At 46.9% G+C, this 16136-nt stretch overlaps 1 protein-coding gene across 3 annotated transcripts in view; it reads left to right on the forward strand.

The window, feature by feature from the left end:
- Nucleotides 1–16136, forward strand: part of DUS2 (dihydrouridine synthase 2) — a 53224-nt gene that overhangs the window by 7619 nt on the left and 29469 nt on the right. For all 3 annotated transcript variants that reach the window (XR_002731253.1, XM_023210235.2, XM_023210236.1), the window contains exons 2-3: nucleotides 1740–1883; nucleotides 15706–15751. Coding sequence is in view for 2 of the 3 variants with exons in the window: in XM_023210235.2 (XP_023066003.1) it covers nucleotides 1758–1883; nucleotides 15706–15751 (172 nt within the window). In the remaining variant the exon portion in view is untranslated. The remainder of the gene's footprint in view (nucleotides 1–1739; nucleotides 1884–15705; nucleotides 15752–16136) is intronic.

Here is a 16136-nt window from a genome sequence, read left to right on the forward strand (position 1 = left end):
TTTTTTTTTTGTATTTTTTAGTAGAGACGGGGTTTCACCGTGTTAGCCAGGATGGTCTCGATCTCCTGACCTCGTGATCCGCCTGTCTCGGCCTCCCAAAGTGCTGGGATTACAGGCTTGAGCCACTGCGCCTGGCCAAATTTTTGTATTTTTTGTAGAGATGGGGTTTCACCATGTTGCCCAGGCTGGTCTTGAAATCCTGAGTTCAAGCAATCTGTCCACCTTGGTCTCCCAAAGTGCTGGGATTATAGGCATGAGGCACCTTGCCTGGCCTAGTTTTATTTTTATTTTTAGACAGGGTCTCACTGTCACCCAGGCTGGAGTGCAGGGGTGTGATCTCAGCTCAGCTCAGCAACCTCTGCCACCCAGGCTCAAGTGATCTCACCTCAGCTTCCTGAGGAGCTGGTACTACAGGCATGCACTGGCTAATTTTTATGTTTCTGTAGAAATGAGGTCTTGCCATGTTACCCAGGCTGATCTCCAACTCCAAGCTGATCTCCATCTCCAACTCAAGCGATCTCCCCACCATGGCCTCCTTAGTGCTGAGATAACTGGCGTGAGCCATTGCCTGGCTTTTTATTATTTTTATAATAAAAAGGGGGTCTTCACTGATCAAATCTTCTCATAAAAGCCCATGTTGACTTCTCTATTTGAAATTGCAACCCATCCCCAGCACTTTCAATCTCCCTTCTCACTGCTCTAGCATTACCAGTTTTCCAACATACTATATAGTTTACTTATTTGTTATGCTTTTTGTTTTTTTGCCTATATTCTCTGGCTAGAATGAAAACTCTGCTTCAGATACTCCACTGCAGGTATTTGAGTTTAAAAAAAAAAAAAGAATGAAAACTGCCAGAGCAGGAATTTTTCTATTTTTTTTTTTTTCCTCTAATGTGTCCCAGGAGACTGGGACGGTGACTGGCACAGATTAGGCACTTAATAAATGTTTGTTAGATGAATGAATGTGCATGTATACTAATTTTTATGTTCAGGGAAAAGGAAAACAGGCCAGGCGCAGTGGCTCACGCCTATAATCCCAACACTCTGAGAGGCCGAGGTGGGTGGATCACTTGAGGTCTGGAGTTCAAGACCAGCCTGGCCAATGTGGTGAAACTCCCATTTTTTTTTTTTTTTGAGATGGAGTCTTGCTCTTGTTGCCCAGGCTGGGGTACAATAGCGCCATCTTGCCTCACTGCAACCTCTGCCTTCCAGGTTCAAACGATTCTCCTGCCTCAGCCTCCTATCTGGGATAATAGGTGCCCGCCACCATGCCCAGTTAATTTTTGTATTTTTTAGTGGAGACCAGGTTTCACCATGTTGGCCAGGCTGATCTCAAACTCCTGACCTCAGGTGATCTGCCTGCATTGGCCTCCCAAAGTGCTGGGATTACAGGTATGAACCATCGTGCCTAGCTGTAAAACTCCATCTTTACTCAAAATACAGAAATTAGCCGGTCGTGGTGGCAGACACCCATAATCCCAGTTACTTGGGAGACTGAGGTGTGAGAATTGCTTGAATCCGGGAGTCGGAGGTTGCCGTGAGCCCTGCACTACATGGCATTCCAGCCTGGGTGACAAAGCAAGACTGTCTCAAAAACAAAAACAAAAAAACATAAACAACCAAAAGAAAAGGAAAACAAACTACTGTGTGCTAGAAGCTTGAAGAAGGGAAGCCTGCCCTTGATAACAGAAGAGATTTTCTCCATTTGAATTTCTGACTCTTGTTTCCTTTTTTTTCAGGCTGTAACAGAGGAGGAAATGATTTTGAATAGCCTCTCTCTGTGTTATCATAATAAGCTAATCCTTGCCCCAATGGTTCGGGTAGGGACTCTTCCAATGAGGCTGCTGGCCTTGGATTATGGAGCAGACATTGTTTACTGTGAGGTAAGGGCCTCTGATTTTCTAGGTGGGCTTCTCTACAAGTGAAGACTCCTCTTCATTTGTGTGTGGGAGTGGTCAGAAGTTAGGGGGGACAGAATGGGAATTGATTTTATAGGCACTCACCAAAGGCTGGAGGAGACGAACATGTGTGACTCTGATGAGTCTTGTGCACCCTGCCAAGGCCCAGGAGCCTGGTAGCACAGAAGCGTTCTGGGATACCTTGGGCCGGGTGAATAGATAAGTCGCATGACATGTCTGGGCAACATAGTGGGACCTCATCTCTATTTTAAAAAATAAAAGAGGCCTGGCACAGTGGCTTATGGCTGTAATCCCAGCACTTTGGGAGGCCAAGGCAGGCAGATCACCTGAGGTTAGGAGTTTGAGACCAGTCTGGATAACATGGTGAAACCTTGTCTCTACTAAAAATACAAAAATTAGCCGGGCATAGTGGTACATGCCTGTAGTCCCAGCTATGCAGGAGGGTGAGGCAGGAGAATTGCTTGAACCTGGGAAGTGGAGGTTGCAGTGAGCCAAGATCATGCCACTGAACTCCAGCCTGGGCAACAGAGCTAGACTCCATCTCAATAATAATAATAATAATAAAAATAAAAAATAAAAAGAGACTGGGCATGGTAGCTCATGCCATAATACTAGCACTTTGGGAGGCCAAGGCAGGGGGATCACTTGAACCTAGGAGTTTGAGACCAGCCTAGGCAATATAGTGAGACTCCATCTCCTTTTTTCTTTGAGACGGAGTCTCGCTCTGTCGCCCAGGCTGGAGTGCAGTGGCGGGATCTCGGCTCACTGCAAGCTCCGCCTCCCAGGCTCCCGCCATTCTCCTGCCTCAGCCTCCCGAGTAGCTGGGACTACAGGTGCCGCCACCTTGCCCGGCTAGTGTTTTTGTATTTTTTTTAGTAGAGATGGGGTTTCACCGGGTTAGCCAGGATGGTCTCGATCTCCTGACCTCGTGATCCGCCCGTCTCGGCCTCCCAAAGTGCTGGGATTACAGGCTTGAGCCACCGCGCCCGGCCTTTTTTTTTTTTTTTTTTTTTTTAAGGCAGTATCTCACTCTGCCTTCCCAGGCTGGATTGCAGTGGCGCAATCTTGGCTCACTGCAACCTCTGCTTCCCAGGTTCAGCCGATTCTCCTGCCTCAGCCTCCCGAGTAGCTGGGATCACAGGTGCCTGGGCTGCCTTCACGCCCAGCTAATTTTTGTATTTTTGGTAGAGATGGGGTTTTGCCACGTTGGCCAGGCTGGTCTTGAATCCCTGACCTCAGGTGATCCACCTGCCTCGGCCTTCCAAAGTGCTGGGATTATAGCCGTGAGCTGCCGCACCCAGCCTTAGGGTTGTTTTCAAGCCCTTTGGAAGTTTAGGGCCCACGATTTATGTGATTACTTCAGTATGTGACCCTCCTAATTGGGCAAGACTTGGTTTTCCTAGTAAATGTGCCCATTCCTTTCTTCCAGGGTCCTGCTCCTGTATGGAGCAGAGGAAATATGAATTAACATGTGTTAGCATTGTTTGATATGCTCTTCCCTGATAGAGTCAGTATAGGTTACGAATAAACAAAGGGGTCTCTACCTATTCAGAGACCTAAGCCTTCCACCCAGACCTGTCCCCCATGAGAGCAGACAGGCAGGCAGATCAGCCTGGGTTGTGTAGGTGGCTGGGACTGGGCCCCAGGACATGGCTGACTGTGGTGTCTGGTGCCCCCTGGTGGCTCCATGGTTGTTCTGCCGGTGAGCTTAGGAGTACCAGTTGCCTGGATGTTCTTACTGGAGCAGGGGAGTTCATGTGAGGTGGCCTATCTGTGGGATTAGATAACCAAATGACCCCACCCAGCTCACAGGACCTCGGGTGTATCAGGCATGTACGCACCTCCTTAAAAACCCCACAAAGTCACCAGGCGCGGTGGCTCACACCTGTAATCCCAGCACTTTGGGAGGCCAAGACGGGTGGATCACCTGAGGTCAGGAGTTTGAGACGAGCCTGAACAACATGGTGAAACCCCGTCTCTACAAAAATACCAAAAATTAGCTGGACATGATGGTGCACGCCTGTAGTCCCAGCTACTTGGGAGGCTGAGGCAGGAGAATCACTTGAACCTGGGAGGCGGAGGTTGCAGTGAGCTGAGATCGCGCCACTGCACTCCAGCCTGGGCGACAGAGGAAGACTCCCTCTCAAAACAAAACAAAACAAACAACCCACAAAGTCCTCAGCATCTGGAGGATGAGCCAATCTGTAAAAGTCAAGGGAGCAGTAGTCTTTCTGCATCAGGGTCTGCCAGGAATTTTTGAGGAGTGATGACAGTTTTTGGGAGGTGCTGCAGAGGCCATGTTCCTGTTTCTTTTTATAAGAATGGTGGGATTTAGTGTTCCAGTCTGTGAAGAGACACTGACCTGTTAGACTTAAACTTCTTAATAAGTAGGATCAAGGGAAAAGGCAGTGTTCTTAAGAGGCCCAGAGTCCCACAGTCCAGAGGCCCACAAATGGTTGATTTAGGCCATGCACTGTAGCTCATGCCTGTAATCCCAGCATTTTGGGAGACTGATGCAGGCGGATCACCTGAGGTCAGGAGTTCAACACTAGCCTGGCCAACATGGTGAAACCCTGTCTCTACTAAAAATACAAATTTAGCCGAGCATGATGGTGCATGCCTGTAATCCCAGCTACTTGGGAGGTTAAGGCAGGAGAATCGCTTGAACCCGTGAGGCAGAGGTTGCAGTGTGCCCAGTGCACCATTGCGCTCCAGCCTGGGCGACAAGAGCGAAACTCTGTGTCAAAAAAAAAAAAGAGAAATGAGTGATTTTTTTAAAAGTTTTTTTTTTTTCTTATTGTGACGAAAAACATTTAAGATTTACTGTCTTAACCATTTGTAAGTGTACTGTTCAGTAGTGTTATGTATATTCACATTGTTGTGAAACAGATCTCCGGAACTTTTTCATCTTGTGAAACGGAAACCCTGTACCCATCAAACAGCAATTCCCCCATTCTCCCTTTCCCAGCCACTGGTAACTGTCATTCTACTTTCTGTTTCTATGAATTTTTTTTTTTTTTTTTTTTGAGACGGAGTCTCGCTCTGCCGCCGGGGCTGGAGTACAGTGGCCGGATCTCAGCTCACTGCAAGCTCCGCCTCCCGGGTTCCCGCCATTCTCCTGCCTCAGCCTCCGGAGTAGCTGGGACTACAGGCGCCCGCCACCTTGCCCGGCTAGATTTTTGTATTTTTTGGTAGAGACGGGGTTTCACCATGTTAGCCAGGATGGTCTCGATCTCCTGTCCTCGTGATCCGCCCGTCTCGGCCTCCCAAAGTGCTGGGATTACAGGCTTGAGCCACCGCGCCCGGCGTTTCTATGAATTTGATGTCTTTAGATACCTTATGTAAGTGGAATCATGTAGTATTTATTGTTTGTGACCGGCTTATTTCCCTTAGCATAATGTCGTCAAGGATGACCTATGTTATGTTATAGCATGTGACAAGATGATTTCCTTCCTTTTTTTTTTTTTTTTGAGACGGAATCTTGCATTGTTGCCCAGGCTGGAGTGCAGTGGCATGATCTCGGCTCACTGCAAGCTCCACCTCCCGGGTTCACACCATTCTCCTGCCTCAGCCTCCCGAGTAGCTGGGACTACAGACGCCCGGCTAAGTTTTTTTTTTTGTATTTTTAGTAGAGACGGGGTTTCGCCATGTTAGCCAGGATGGTCTCATCTCCTGACCTCGTAATCTGCCCGCCTCGGCCTCCCAAAGTGTTGGGATTACAGTTGTGAGTCACTGGCCAGGATGATTTCCTTCCCTTTTAAGGCTGAATAGTACTCTATTGTATGTATATATCACATGTGGTTTATCCATTCATCCATTAATGGCCATTAGATTGCTTCTATCTCTTGCGATTGTGAATAATGCTGCTGTGAACATGGGTGTACAAATAATCCCTTTGAGACCCTGCTTTTAATTCTTTTGATTATATATCCGGAATTGAGATTGTTAGATCATATGGTAGTTCTATTTTTACTTTTTTGAAGACCCTCCATACTGTTTCTTATAACCACAATGGCTGCATCATTTTACAGTCCCACTAACAACACACAAAGCTTCTGGTTTCTCTACATCCTCAGAAATGTTTGTTTGTTTGTTGTTTTTGAGACAGTCTTATCCTGTCGCCCAGGCTGGAGTGCAGTGACGTGATCATAGTTCATTCCAGCCTGGAGCTCCTGGGCTCAAGGGATCCTCCTGCTTCAGCCTCCTGAGTAGCTGGGACTACAGGCTTTTGCCACCACACCTGGCTAATTTAATTTAATTTTATTTATTTATTTATTTATTTATTTATTTATTTATTTATTTATTTATTTAATACAGAGTCTTACCTTATCGCCCAGACTGGAGTGCCATGGCGTGATCTCAGCTCATTGCAACCTCTGCTTCCTCGGTTCAAGCAATTCTTGTGCCTTAGCCTCCCGAGTAGCTGGGATTACAGGCGTGTACCACCACATCTGGCTAATTTTTGTATTTTTGGTAGAGATGGTGTTTTGCCATGTTGAACCACCATGCCCAACCACATCTGGCTAATTTTAAAATCTTTTGTAGAGATAGGATTTTGCTGTGTTGCCCAGGCTGGTCTCAAACAGGTGGCCTCAAGTGATCCTCTCGCCTGGGCCTCTCAAAGTGCTGGGATTGGCTGGGCGCAGTGGCTCACACCTGTAATCCCAGAACTTTGGGAGGCCGAGGTGGGTGGATCCCGAGGTCAGGAGTTTGAGACCAGCCTGGGCAACATGGTGAAACCCCATCTCTACAAAAATACAAAAATTAGCCGGGCGTGGTGGTGCGCGTCTGTAATCCCAGCTACTCGGGAGGCTGAGACAGGAGAATTGCTTGAACCCATGAGGCACAGGTTGCAATGCAGTGAGCCGAGATCACGCCATTGCACTCCAGCTCTGGGTGTCAGAGCAAGACTGTGTCTCAGGAAAAAAAAAAAAAAGGTGCTGGGATTACCGGTGTGAGCCACCGTGCCTGGCCCACTTACTGTTTTTCCGATGGTAGCCATCCTAATGGGTATGAGGTGATACTTCATTGTGGTTTATTTCTCTGATTAGTGATGGTTAGTGATGGTGAATATCTTTTTATATGGTTTTTTGGCCATTTGTATGTCATATTCACCCAGAATAGGTAATTTTTAAAAAACAAAAAAATTAAAAATTATTTATTTACAAAGAAATAATTTCTTTCCTTTTTTTTTGAAATGGAGTCTTTCTCTATTGCCTGGGCAGGAGTGCAGTGGCATCATCTCAGCTCACTGCAACCTCCACCTCCCGGGTTCCAGTGATTCTCCTGCCTTGGCCTCCCAAGGGGCTGGGACTCCACGCCTGCTTAATTTAGGTATTTTTGGTAGAGACAGGGTTTTGGCATGTTGGCCGGACTTGTATTGCACTCCTGGCCTCAAGTGATCCTCCTGCCTTGGCCTCCCAAAGTGCTGGGATTACAGGCTTGAGCCATTGCACCGGGTCTGTGGTCTTGTAAAAAATCAATTAATCATAGATGTTTTGATTTTTATCTGGACTCTCATTTCTGTTATGCTGGTCTGTATGTCTACCTGTATGCCAGTACCGCAGCCTTTTTTTTTTCTTTCTTCTTCCTGGTGAATTGAGGACACAACACAGTCTTGATTATTGTAGCTTGGTAGATTTTAAGATTGATAAGTATACATTCTCCAACTTTGTTCTTCTCTTTCAAGATTGTTTTGTCTAATCTGGGTTTTTTGCATTGCTATATGAATTTTAGGATCAGCTGGTCAATTTCTGCCAGAAAGGCAGCTGGGATTTTGATAGAGTTTGCATTGAGTCTGTAGATTAGTTTAGGGATTATTGCTGTCATAACAATGTTTAGTATTCTTATTTTTTTTTTTTTTTTTTTTTTGAGACGGAGTCTCGCTCTGTGGCCCAGGCTGGAGTGCAGTGGTCGGATCTCAGCTCACTGCAAGCTCCGCCTCCCGGGTTTACGCCATTCTCCTGCCTCAGCCTCCCAAGTAGCTGGGACTACAGGCACCCGCCACCTTGCCCGGCTAATTTTTTGTATTTTTTAGTAGAGACGCGTTTCACCATGTTAGCCAGGATGGTCTCGATCTCCTGACCTCGTGATCCGCCCGTCTCGGCCTCCCAAAGTGCGGGGATTACAGGCTTGAGCCACCGCGCCTGGCCGTTTAGTATTCTAATCCATGAACATGAGATGTCTTTATTTAGGTATTCTTTAATTAACTAATTTTTTTTTTTTTTTGAGATGAGGTCTCACTCTGTTACCCAGACTGAAGTACAGTGGCATGATCTCAGCTCACTGCAACCTCTGCCTCCTGGGCTCAAGCCATCCTCCTGCCTCAGCCTCCTGAGTAGATGGGAGTACAGCCATGCACCACCCCACATGGCTAATTTTTGTATTTTTTTGTAGAACTGGGGTTTCAACATGTTGCCCATGCTGGTCTCGAACTCCTGATCTCAAAGTGATCTGCCTGCCTAGGCCTCCCAAAGTGCTGGGATTAAAAGCATGAGCCATTGGGCTGGGTCAGGTCTTCTTCAATTTCTTTCAACAGTGTTTCATAGTTTTCAGTATGTGAGTCTTACACTTCTTTTTTTGAATTATTTCTTATGTGTTTTATTTTTATTTATTTTTTAGTTTTTGAGACAGAGTCCCACTCAGTTGCTCAGGTTGGAGTGCAGTGGCGCAATCTTGGCTCACAGCAACCTGTGCCTCCCGGGCTCAGGCCATTCTCCTGCCTCAGCCTCCCGAGTAGCTGGGATTACAGGTGCCCGCCACCATGCCCGGGTAATATTTATATTTTTAATAGAAACAGGGCTTCACCATGTTGGCCAGGCTGGTCTTAAACTCCTGACCTCAGGCAGTCTGCCCACCTTGGCCTCCCAAAGTGCTGGGAATACAGGTGTGAGCCACTGTGCCCGGCCGTTTTATTCTTTTTTTTTTTTTGAGACGGAGTCTCGCTCTGTGGCCCGGGCGGGAGTGCAGTGGCCGGATCTCAGCTCACTGCAAGCTCCGCCTCCCGGGTTTACGCCATTCTCCTGCCTCAGCCTCCGGAGTAGCTGGGACTACAGGCGCCCACCACCTCGCCCGGCTAGTTTTTTGTATTTTTTAGTAGAGACGGGGTTTCACCGTGTTAGCCAGGATGGTCTCGATCTCCTGACCACGTGATCCGCCCGTCTCGGCCTCCCAAAGTGCTGGGATTACAGGCTTGAGCCACCGCTCCCAGCCATTTTTTGTATTTTTTAGTAGAGACGGGGTTTCACCATGTTAGCCAGGATGGTCTCGATCTCCTGACCTTGTGATCCGCCCGCCTCGGCCTCCCAAAGTGCTGGGATTACAGGCTTGAGCCACCGCGCCCGGCCCCAGCCGTTTTATTCTTTTAGCTGTTATTACAAATGGAATTTCTTAATTTCAGTTTTGGATTGGTCATTATATAAAATATAATTGATTTTTGTGTATTGATCTTGTGTCCTTGACCTTGCTGAACTTGTTTATTAGCATGTATGTTCTCTTTCTGTCTCTGTGTGTCTCTAGTGTGTGTATGGGTGGGGGAAACTTCCATAGGCTTTCTATATACAAGATCACATCGGCCCGGCGTGGTGGCTCACACCTGTAATCCCAGCACTTTGGGAAGCTGAGGCGGGTGGATCACCTGTGGTTGGGAGTTTGAGAACAGCCTGGCCAACATGATGAAATCCCGTCTCTACTAAAAAAAAATACAAAAAATTAGCCAGGCATGGTGGTGGACGCCTGTAATCCCAGCTACTAGGGAGGCTGAGGCAGGAGAATCACTTGAACCCAGGAGGCAGAGGTTGCAGTGAGCCGAGATGGTGCCACTGCACTCCAGCCTAGGCAACAAGAGCGAAACTCCGTCTTAAAAAAAAAAGAAAAAAAAAAAAGCAAGAAAAAGATCACATCATCTGCAAATATAGTTTTACTTTTTCCTTTCTAATATGGATGCCTTTTATTTTATTTTATTTTTCTGCTTAATTGTCCTGGCTGGAACTTTCTTGTCTTTTTGTTTTTTGAGATGGAGTTTTGCTCTTGTTGCCCAGGCCGTGGAGTGGAGTGCAATGGCATGATCTCGGCTCACTGCAACCTCCGCCTCCTGGGTTCAAGTGATTCTCCTGCCTCAGATTCCCGAGTAGCTGGGATTACAGGCATGCACCACCATGCTCGGCTAATTTTTGTATTTTTAGTAGATATGGGTTTTCACCATGTTAGTCAGGCTGGTCTTGAACTCCTGAGCTCAGGTGATCCACTGCCTTGGCCTCTCAAAGTGCTGGGATTACAGGCGTGAACCACTGTGCCCGGCCTGGAACTTTCAATATAATGTAAATTATAAGTGACAAGAGTAGATATACTTGTCTAGTTCCTATTCTTAGGGGGAAAGCTTTGTTTTTCATCATTTAATATGTTGTTAGCTGTGGGTTTTTCATAGATGCCTTTAGCAAGTAAAGAAAGTTTTTTTCTATTCCTAGTTTGTTGAGTGTTTTTTATCATGAAAGGGTGTTGGATTTTGTCAGAAAATTTTTGTGTTTATTGAGAAGATCATGTGGTTTTTGCTTTTTATTCCATTGACATGGTGCGTTGTATCCGTTGATTTTTGGGTTTTACACCAACCAGAGATAAATCCTACTTGGTCATGGTATAGAATCTTTTTATGTGTTGCTGGACTTGGCTTGCTAGTATTTTGTTATGGATTTTTTGTTTTTGGTCTTTATGAGAAATATTGATTATTATCTTTCTTTTCTTGTGATGCCTTTGGTTTTGGTACCAGGGAAATATTGGCCTCAGTTAATGAATTTGAAAGTGTCAGCTGGGTGCAGTGGCTCACACCCGTAATCCCAGCACTTTGGGAGGCCGAAGTGGGTGGATCACGAGGTCAGGAATTTGAGAACAGCCTGGCCAACATGGTGAAACCCTGACTGTACTAAAAATACAAGAAAAGATTAGCTGGGCATGGTAGTGTACACCTGTAATCCCAGATACTTCGGAGGCTGCGGCAGGAGAATTTTTTGATTCTGGGAGGCAGAGACTGCAGTGAGCTGAGATTGAGCCACTGCACCCCAGCCTGGGTGACAGAGTGAGACTCTGTCTCAAAAAAAGAAAGTGTTACCTCTTTTTCTGTTATTTGGAAGAATTTGTGAAGGATTGGTCCTTTAAACATTTGGTGGAATTTACCAGTAAGGCATTTGGTCCTGAGCTTTTCTTTGTGCGAAACTTTATTTTTTAAATTTTTTTTGAGATGGAGTCTCGCTTTGTTGCTCAGCAGGCTGGAGTTCAGTGGTGTGATCTCGTCTCACTGCAACCTCCGCCTCCCAAGTTCATTCGATTTTCTAGCCTCAGCCTCCTGAGTAGCTGGGATTACAGGTGCCCACCACCACACCTGGCTGATTTTTGTATTTTTAGTAGAAACGGGGTGTCATCATGTGGGCCAGGCTCTTCTTGAACTCCTGACCTCAGGTGATCCGCCCTCCTTGGCCTCCCGAAGTGCTAGGATTACAGGTGTGAGCCACGGTCCCTGGCCTGGGAAACTTTTTAATTTTAAAATTTACTCTTATTTTCAAAATTTTAGATTCAGGGGTGTATATGAGGATTTGTTACAAGGGCACCATGTGTGATGCTAAAGCTTTGCGCTTCTATTGATCCTGTCACCCAGATAGTGAACATAATACCCAATAGGATGTTTTTCATCGCTTGCCCCCTCTCTGCTTCCTGCCTTCTGAAGTCTCCAGTATCTGTTGTTCCCATCTTTATGTTCGTGTGTACCCAATGCTTAGCTCCCGCTTATAAGTGAGAACATATGTTATTTGGGTTTGTTTCTGTATTAATTTGCTTAGGATAATGGTCGCCAGCTGCATCTATATTGCTGTAAAGTGCATGATTTCATTCATTTTTTTTGAAACGGAGTCTCCCTCTGTTGCCCAGGTTGGAGTGCGGTGGCATGATTTCAGCTCACTGTAGCCTCCGCCTCCCGGGTTCAAGCAATTCTGCTGTCTCAGCCTCCCCAGTAGCTGGGATTACAGGCCCGTGCCACCACGCTCGACTAATTTTTGTTGGCATAAGCCAACTGTGCCCAGCCTTAATTTCCTGTTTTAGGTCTGTTCCAATTTTTTATTTCTTGAGTCAGATTCAGTAGTGTGTGTCCATTTCATGTAGGTTATCTGATTTTTTGGCATATAATGGTTTACATTATTTCCTTATAATCCTTTTTATTTCTTTAAGGTCAGAAGTAATGTTTTCTCCCTCATTCTGATTTTATTTATTTATTTATTTTGAGACAGGGTCTTGCTCTGTTGCCAGGCTGGAGTGCAGTGGCGCCATCTCGGCTCACTACAACCTCCGCCTCCTGGGTTCAAGCGATTCTCCTGCCTCAGCCTCCCAAGTAGCTGGGATTACAGGCACATGCCACCACACCCAGCTAATTGAAGGGGTGGCCTGCCCCTCCACACCTGTGGGTGCTTCTCGCTAGGTGGAAACGAGAGACTTGAGAAAAGAAATAAAGACAAAGTATAGAGAAAGAAAAGCGGGGCCCCAGGGGACCAGTGCTGTGCTTTCAGAGGACCCACACTGGCACCAGTCTCTGAGTTCCCTCAGTATTTATTGCCAAAAAGATAAGGGAGTAAATTAGCAGTAAGGCATACAGATACACGGAGCTGTTGCATTTTCCCAGGATCGGGCAGGAGACAGATGTTTTTCTTTTACTGAGATATAAAGGAATGGTACTGACCTTCAACCACAAGCAGGCTTTAAACATTTGCCTAACAAAGCACATTCCTTACCTCCCCAAATCCTTTCAACTTTAATTAGCACAGCAATGTTTCTAGCAAGGACAAGATTGGGGGTAGAGTCACAGATTAACAGCATCTCAAATATAGAGCCGAATGGAGTCTCTTAAACCTACTTCTATCTATAATAACACAGTAACAGGCTAACCTATCTTTTCCCTACAGCTAATTTTTGTATTTTTAGTAGAGATGGGGTTTCACCATGTTGGCCGGGCTGGCCTTGAACTCCTGACCTCATGATCGGCCCACCTCAGCCTCCCAAAGTGATGGGATTACAGGCGTGAGCCACGGGGCCTGGCCTCTCTCATTCTGATTTTAATAATATGAGTCCTCTCTCTTTTTTTCCACTGGTAGTCTAGCTAAGAGTTTGTCAGTTTTGTAGATATTCTCAAATAACAAAGTATTTTTGTTGTTGTTGTTATTGTTGTTGTTGTTGTAGTTTTTTTGTGAGATGGAGTCTTGCTCTGTCGCCCAGGCTGGAGTGCAGTGGCGCGATCTCAGCTTACTGTAACCTCCGCCTCCCAGGTTCAAGCAATTCTCCTGCCTCAGCCTCCTGAGTAGCTGGGATTATAGGCATGTACCACCATGGCCAGCTAATTTTTTTTTTTTTTTTTGAGACGGAGTCTGACTCTGTCGCCCAGGCTGGAGTGCAGTGGCCGGATCTCAGCTCACTGCAAGCTCCCCCTCCCGGGTTCACGCCATTCTCCTGCCTCAGCCTCCCAAGTAGCTGGGACTACAGGCGCCTGCCACGACGCCCGGCTGATTTTTTGTATTTTTAGTAGAGACGGGGTTTCACTGTGTTGGCCAGGATGGTCTCGATCTCCTGACCTCGTGATCTGCCCATCTCGGCCTCCCAAAGTGCTGGGATTACAGGCGTGCACCACCGCGCCCGGCCTGAGCCACCGTGCCCGGCCTCTAATTTTTATATTTTAGTAGAGATGGGGTTTCACCATGTTGGCCAGGATGGTCTTGAACTCCTGACCTCAAGTGAGCTGCCTTCCTCGGCCTCCCAGAGTGCTGGGATTAGACATGAGCCACCGTGCCCAGTGTGTGTGTTTTTTTTAAGACAGGTGTCACTCTGTTGGCCAGGGAGGTATGTAGTGGCACAGTGACAGCTCACTGCAACCTTGACCATTTGGGCTTAAGCGATTCTCCTGCCTCAGCATCCCATGTAGCTGGGACCACAGGCACATGCCACCATGCCCAGCTAAGTTTTTTTTTGTTTTTTTTTTTGAGACGGAGTCTCGCTCTGTCACCCAGGCTGGAGTGCAGTGGCCGGATCTCAGCTCACTGCAAGCTCCGCCTCCCGGGTTCACGCCATTCTCCTGCCTCAGCCTCCCGAGTAGCTGGGACTACAGGCGCCCGCCGTCTCGGCCTCCCAAAGTGCTGGGATTACAGGCTTGAGCCACCGCGCCCGGCCACCCAGCTAAGTTCTAAAAATTTTTTGTAGAGACAAGGTCTCACTTTGTTGCCCAGGCTGGTCTTGAACTCCTGAGCGCAAGCGATCCTCCCGCTTCAGTTTTGTAAAGTGTAGGGATTACAGACGTGAGCCATCATATCTGGCCAGAGTTTGTTGTTGTTTGTTTGCTTAGTGACTATTCTGAACTAATTTTGTAAGGCCTGTGTTCTTTGCCATGTGTGGCCTATAAAGTTCTCCTGGGTTAGCTTAATTGTTAGCTAATGTTTGGACAGAGATTTCTGTAAATACTTGGAACCAATAAACTTCCCAATCTTTGATGTGATACATGTCTTACTTTTTCCTGTTCCATTCCCTACCAAAGCTCAGTTTGGCTACTGAATTTCTTTTTATAAGCACAGGCCATTCAGTCCTTCCTACTTGTCCACTTGCCTTGTTGCCTGTCCCTGCAACTAGGATCACTGGCTACCGGGGCTCTGAGTTGGGCTCTGCCCATCCCTTGGGATGCCACACTGATTCTTGGGGATTGGATGTCAATCATGTCCGAACTGCTTGGTTGTGGTGATTTGTTTGTTCAGGCCTAGAGGGCATCAGATATTTGATGACCTGAATACTGCATGGAGAGAATGGCCACAGAAGCACCTAGAGCATTTCTTAACCTGATGGTGGGTATGCTGGGGTAGGTCCCATGGGTACTGTGGGGATTCTTTCACCGTTGTCCCTAGGTACTCCCATGAGTGAGTAGGAGGTCATTGTGCCCACCTGGCTGGGATTATGACTTGTTGGGGCTCACAGGGAGTCAGTGTGGGGGTTAGTACCAGGAGTGAGTGCCTCTTCTTTTCTTTTCTGGACCCCCAGAATCCATGGGCATGAACTTCTGGGCAGTGTGACAGGTGTCTGCTGAGATTATGATGGAGCAAAGCAGAACAGTCTTGTCTCCAACTAGGAATTAGAGAATCTCAGTCCTCCGGCAGATAGGAGATTTTCCTCCATTTTTGTGATGTGATTTTGAAGAAACCCCCCTTTTTCTTTCTTTCCTGAGTCTGTTTGAGTATCTCCAGAGTTGGGCACCTCACCCTTTTCATTTCCACATAGTGTGACCCATGTTGGATAGAGGTTTTAGACTTTTCTTTCCTGTGTTCATCTCAGATCTTCCTCCCTTTGCTTCTGTTCACTGGTTCCGGTTTTGTTCTTGGATGTTTCTTAGGAGCCCTTCGTTGCCTGCCCTTTGCTTAGGGATAGGTGGGATATTCTTTGATAGGGTGAACTTCTGCTGAGACCAGTAGGTGAGAAAAATTTCCAGGTGACCACATCCTGGATGATTATCGTCTTTCTGGCTAAGTGGTTCATTCATTCTAGGCCCCAAACATCTCCAAGTTTCCCTGGGAAGAGCAGCTAATTTAGGGTAGCTCACTCTGGCTCCCGCTTGCCATACTTGGGTGGGGAGGATAGCACTACATGTCCCAAAAGCTGTGGTTTATTGTTGGTAGTAGGGCGACTGGCCAAGCGATCCTCATTGGGTGTGTGATGAAAATCCTTCATGCCCAGAGCCTACATGTTCAGGACTGACAAGCGTCCTCTGATTCCTCTGCAGGAGCTGATCGACCTCAAGATGATTCAGTGCAAGAGAGTTGTCAATGGTAAGTACAGCTCTGGCTTCAGACTTATGCATGTGCCCTGCTGGGCTCAAGCAGCGCTACCACTGCCCTTGCCTGGGGTGAAAGTGTCTTGCCTGGCTTCATCGAGTAATTTTGTAGACCAGATGCTCCCTTGAGAGCAGTCACTGATCTCCAGAGGCCATGACAAAAAGCCTGATGTGAAATGGGCTAAGAGTGCCTTTCACTCACAGGCTTGCTGGCATAGAAATCACCATGTATCATAGCATAGGAGGAACTCTAGGAGCTTTGGAGTCAGGATGGCTTTAGCATTGGCCCTGGCTTGGCCACTTGCTAGGTGTGTGACCTTGGGCAGGCCATATGACCTCTGTCTGCCTCAGTTACTTTATCTGTAAAATGAAATCATAAT

The sequence above is a fragment of the Piliocolobus tephrosceles genome, chromosome 17, assembly GCF_002776525.5.
Source record: "Piliocolobus tephrosceles isolate RC106 chromosome 17, ASM277652v3, whole genome shotgun sequence".
Lineage (NCBI taxonomy): Eukaryota > Metazoa > Chordata > Mammalia > Primates > Cercopithecidae > Piliocolobus > Piliocolobus tephrosceles.